Raw genomic sequence first — 4,577 nt, 5'->3', positions numbered from 1 at the left:
GGCCTGCGCGCGACCCCCGGGCCCGGAGCCCGGCTTGGCCGCGCGCCTGCAGCCCTTGCCCCCGGAGCGCGTGGGCAGCGCGATCCGGTGCGACCCGGAGACGCGGCGGCTCTGGGAGGAGGAAGGTAGGGGGGCAGGGGTCCCGGGTGGGCTGGGTCTGGCCGGCGCAGGGGGCTTTGCCCAAAGTGGGGTGACGGGAGAGGTGGAACTTGGAGGAGTTACTTTGGCGTGCCTCATTCCTTTGTGGAGTCTTCGTTCACACACCAGCTCGCGACTCAGGTGTGGGGCTCCAAACGCTGCGAAGGTGGCAGCCGTCCCCCAGGCGGCTTCCTCTCCAGCGATTGTTTTGTGCAGGCGCACACCTGGATGGCCAGCTGCCCGGGCCACAGGCGTGCCGACAGCAGGAAACCTCTTGCACATTTGCACACGCTCCGTTTCACAACCGCGCTGGTGGTCCCAGGTGCACTCTTGGCCTTACAGGTGAGGCAGGTGCTCCAGCAGGGAAGCCTGCCCAGGGCCCCCACCAAACCGCTCTGACCGGCCTGACCTGGTGTTCCCTCTGAAGGACCCAGGCGAGGGATAAGCCCTGGAGCACGTCCTCGGGGACGGGTCTAGACGATGTCAGATATGGATGGGGCCCTGGCTCACGTGAGATCGGAAGGTCATTTGGAAGTCTCTGTTCTGTGGCTCACATAAGTCTTAAAGTCCTAGGCACATATCTGGCTTGCTCTTACTCACGTAAGAGCATGTCCCCTCATGGCACCCTCTGCCCCCAGGTTTCCAGCAGATCGCCCTGAACAAGGTGGCGGTGCTGCTGCTGGCTGGTGGGCAGGGCACTCGCCTGGGCGTGACCTACCCCAAAGGCATGTACCAGGTGGGGCTGCCCAGCCAGAAGACCCTGTACCAGCTGCAGGCAGAACGGATCCAGCGGGTGGAGCGACTGGCCAGCGAGCGTTATGGGACCCAGTGCACCGTACCCTGGTGGGCCTTTCCTGCATTATGTCGTCCCCAGGACGCTCCCCCTGCCCACGTGGCATCAGCGCTGTCCCACTTCAAGACTCGAGCCCCAACCCCAACTAGACTGAGGCCTGACCCCAGCCCCAGACTGGACCCCCAGGCCAGCCCCTGTGAGAGCCCCGTATCCCAGAGGGGCTGAGAAGGGGCCGCTCAGCCTTGCTTCCCTCCGAGCAGGTACATCATGACGAGTGAGTTCACGCTGGAGCCCACCGCCAGATTCTTCAAGGAGCACGACTTCTTCCGCCTGGACCCCAACAACGTGACCATGTTTGAGCAGCGCATGCTGCCTGCTGTGACCTTCGACGGCAAGGCCATCCTGGAGCAGAAAGACAAGGTCGCCATGGCCCCAGGTATGCGCCACCCGAGCCAGGGAAATGCTGTCTAGTCTAGAACTGGGAGCTAATTAGAGGTCAGGAGGACTTTGGAGGACAGAATGTTATGCTGGAAGGTGTGTGGTCCTGAGTGAGCCGCCTCCCCTTTGTGGGCCTTGATTCCCATGTGTCACATGACACAACCACAGGGCTACTTGGATAGTGACACACAGCTGTCTCAGGTCCAAGGTCCAGCCCCAGGGGTCGCTCCTGCCTCCAGCAGGCTCTGGACTAGATGGCCGAAGCGCCGCTGGTACTGGTCCTTTTCTCCCTTGGCAGATGGCAACGGAGGGCTGTACCGTGCGTTGGCAGACCACCAGATTCTAGAGGACATGGAGCGTCGGGGCGTGGAGTTCGTGCATGTGTACTGCGTGGACAACATCCTCGTGCGGCTGGCCGACCCGGTCTTCATCGGCTTTTGTGTGCTGCGCGGGGCAGACTGTGGGGCCAAGGTGAGTGAACCCCCCCCCCCCCCCCCCCCCCCTTGCCTGGCTGCCCCGCCCCGCCCCAGCCAGCCTTTCCGGCCCTCTGCCTTGGCCACAGGTGGTGGGAAAGGCGTGCCCTGAGGAGCCGGTGGGGGTGGTGTGCCAGGTGGACGGAGCCCCGCAGGTGGTGGAGTACAGCGAGATCAGCCCGGAGAGCGCGCAGCTTCACGGGCCCGATGGGAGCCTGCTTTACCGCCTGGGCAACATCTGCAACCACTTCTTCACCCGAGCCTTCCTCCAGACGGTCGTCAGGTGTGCTCAGCAGGTGGCCGAGGGCGCTGGCCACTGGAGGCTGACCTGAGCCAAGCGGGGGCCAGCCTGCGGGTTGGGGTGCATTTAAACCCGCTAGCGGCCCCGGAGCTCTCGCAGCTGGTGTAAGGCTCCGTGCCCCGTCGGCCTGCTCTTTCTCCCGTACTCTGCCCCGAGGCTTGCCAGCTGCCGCTTCACTCGGCAGGGACGTGGCTGATGGCACCACTCGGGCTGAGGAGTGAAAGAGGGTGCTTGTGCCCTTCCTGAGACAGGGCTCAGTGCCCAAGGCTCCCGTGCCCTGCGTTGTCCATCTGTCAGCTCGTCCTGCCCGGCCAGGTGTGCAGAGAGATGGGGATGGGGCCCCTGGGAGTGTTCTGTCTGAACTGTATCTTCTCTTCTGTTGTTCTCTTGTCCCCCTAGTGAATTTGAGCCCTTGCTGAAGCCACATGTGGCTGTGAAGAAGGTCCCATACGTGGATGAGGAGGGAAATCTGGTAAAGCCGCTAAAACCAAACGGGATAAAGATGGAGAAGTTTGTGTTTGATGTGTTCCAGTTTGCTAAGTTAGTGGCAGAAATCATTTATTTTTTTTCTCCCCTCCTGTTGTCTTGGTGGTGGGTTCTGAGACCTAGCTGGGCTGGGAAGTGGAGGCTTGTGGGGCCCATCAGGAGGGCACCCTTGCAGCGGGAGGCTGGGGGCCGTAAGCAAGCTCAGAGAGAAGGGGCAGAAGCAGCGCCTGCAGTGTGAGCATGGCAACAGCAGGGAGGCTGAGTCTATGGGGCTGTGCACTTTGGCATCCCCCCCCCCATCTGCTCCTGGCCAGAGGTTAGGAGGTTGTTTCCGGACCGGTGGCTGGGGCACACCCAGGAGGCTCGGCCCTCACTGTGGGGTCCTGGGGTCTGTGGGTTTGTCTAGTGGGAACGGAGGGGCCTCAGGCAGCCCAGGGATCTCGGAACAAAGAGACGCAGTGCCTGGGGGCCTCCTTTGCCTGCCCAGGACCAGGGCCTCTGGGCAATGACATCCGGTCACTAGCTGCTGCCCACACAGGAACTTTGTGGCCTTTGAAGTATCTCGGGAGGAGGAGTTCTCTCCTCTGAAGAACGCTGCCTCGGCCACCAGCGACAACCCCGTCACGACCCGGCGCGCCCTGCTTCTGCAGCACTACCGCTGGGCCCTGCGGGCAGGGGCCCACTTCCTGGACGCGTGTGGGGCCCGGCTCCCGGAGCTGCCCAGGTGAGTGTGCACCGCAGCATGCTCCCCAGAGGACGAGGGTGGCCGGGTCCGGCTCCCCGCCCCAGGGCCTTGCCGGCTCTGCTGCTGTCTGTGGTGTCAGCACCACACTGGAGTTGGTGGCCCTGCCCAGCCAGAGTGACTGGCTGCAGCTTTGAGCCTAACACCTCAAGGTCTGCTGATGGCCTTGTAAGCTATGAAACCAAGGTCTAGGCGTGATATTTGGAAAAAGCAACGCAGGTCACTTTTCAGGACTGCAAAAGGAAAGGATGCGGCCACCCCCTAAATCTCACTGCCCAGGCTCTGTGCGGGATGCCTGCAGCGTTGAGGGGGTGTCTTCAACCCAAATCCGAGCGGAACACTCGGGCAGGGGCACTTTGCAGAGGGCTCTGGGGGTCAAGGGGGGTGGGGGTGCTGCGAAGAGGTCTCTGGGAGCTGGGCCAGGTACCGCCAGCCCCGGGCACACAGCGTGCGGGCGCACAGCGTGCAGGACGCGCTGACACACGGGCTCCCACAGCTTGCCCTGCGCCGCAGAGCCTCCTGCCATCTGTGAGATCTCGCCCCTGGTGTCATACTCTGGAGAGGTGAGAGCTGACCGGCTCGTTCGGGCTTTCCTGCGGGAAGGGGTGCATGATCGGGAGGGCGGGGAGGAAGGTCACAGCTCTGCCTCACATTCCTGATGAGAAAAATAGCTCTTAAGATAAAGCGGACTTTCTGGGACTTAGGGTGGGTGAGGCATAGGGAGGCCCTCAAGGCCTTGGGGGGGGGCCAGGAGGAGGTCAGGTGGGGTCCCAGTCTACAGGTCCACCGAATGCTGTGGGAGCCTTGCAAGGAAGAAGTGCGGGCTCCTACCGTTGTCCGCAATGACGTCCAACCCTTGGTGCTGGAGGGTCTCGGGCCCTGCCCTCCGCTGGCTCAAGGCAGAACGGGGACCGCACCTGGGGACAGAGGTGAACGTGGGGCTAAAAGGACACCCTTGTTTCCAGGGTCTGGAAGTGTATCTGCAAGGCCGGGAGATTCAGTCACCACTCATCCTGGATGAGAACCGGGCCAAGGCTCTGCAGCCCTGACTTGCTCTGCGGCCCGTCAACCCCGGAGTCCACAGACTGGTGTCACTCCCATCATCGTTCCCGGGGACACAAGTGACCAAACAGGGCTGCGGGGCTGTGCTCCTGGTAGTGAGGTCTGGGTGGGAGGCAGAGGTGCAGCGTCCTCGGGGAGAGCAGC

At 62.9% G+C, this 4,577-nt stretch overlaps 1 protein-coding gene across 1 annotated transcript in view; it reads left to right on the top strand.

Moving 5' to 3' along the window:
• Positions 1-4,509, top strand: part of UAP1L1 (UDP-N-acetylglucosamine pyrophosphorylase 1 like 1) — a 4,738-nt gene extending 229 nt beyond the window's left edge. Inside the window, exons 1-9 of the mRNA XM_029920730.1 lie at positions 1-125; positions 777-981; positions 1,192-1,367; positions 1,668-1,840; positions 1,932-2,125; positions 2,543-2,683; positions 3,168-3,353; positions 3,868-3,934; positions 4,337-4,509. The exon at positions 1-125 is cut by the window's left edge and continues 229 nt beyond it. Coding sequence (XP_029776590.1) covers positions 1-125; positions 777-981; positions 1,192-1,367; positions 1,668-1,840; positions 1,932-2,125; positions 2,543-2,683; positions 3,168-3,353; positions 3,868-3,934; positions 4,337-4,420 — 1,351 coding nt within the window. The 3' untranslated portion in view covers positions 4,421-4,509. The remainder of the gene's footprint in view (positions 126-776; positions 982-1,191; positions 1,368-1,667; positions 1,841-1,931; positions 2,126-2,542; positions 2,684-3,167; positions 3,354-3,867; positions 3,935-4,336) is intronic.
• The last annotated feature ends 68 nt before the right edge of the window (positions 4,510-4,577 follow it).

This window comes from Suricata suricatta, chromosome 13 (genome assembly GCF_006229205.1).
Source record: "Suricata suricatta isolate VVHF042 chromosome 13, meerkat_22Aug2017_6uvM2_HiC, whole genome shotgun sequence".
NCBI classification, from domain to species: domain Eukaryota; kingdom Metazoa; phylum Chordata; class Mammalia; order Carnivora; family Herpestidae; genus Suricata; species Suricata suricatta.
This window is presented reverse-complemented; position numbering and strand designations above follow the sequence as displayed.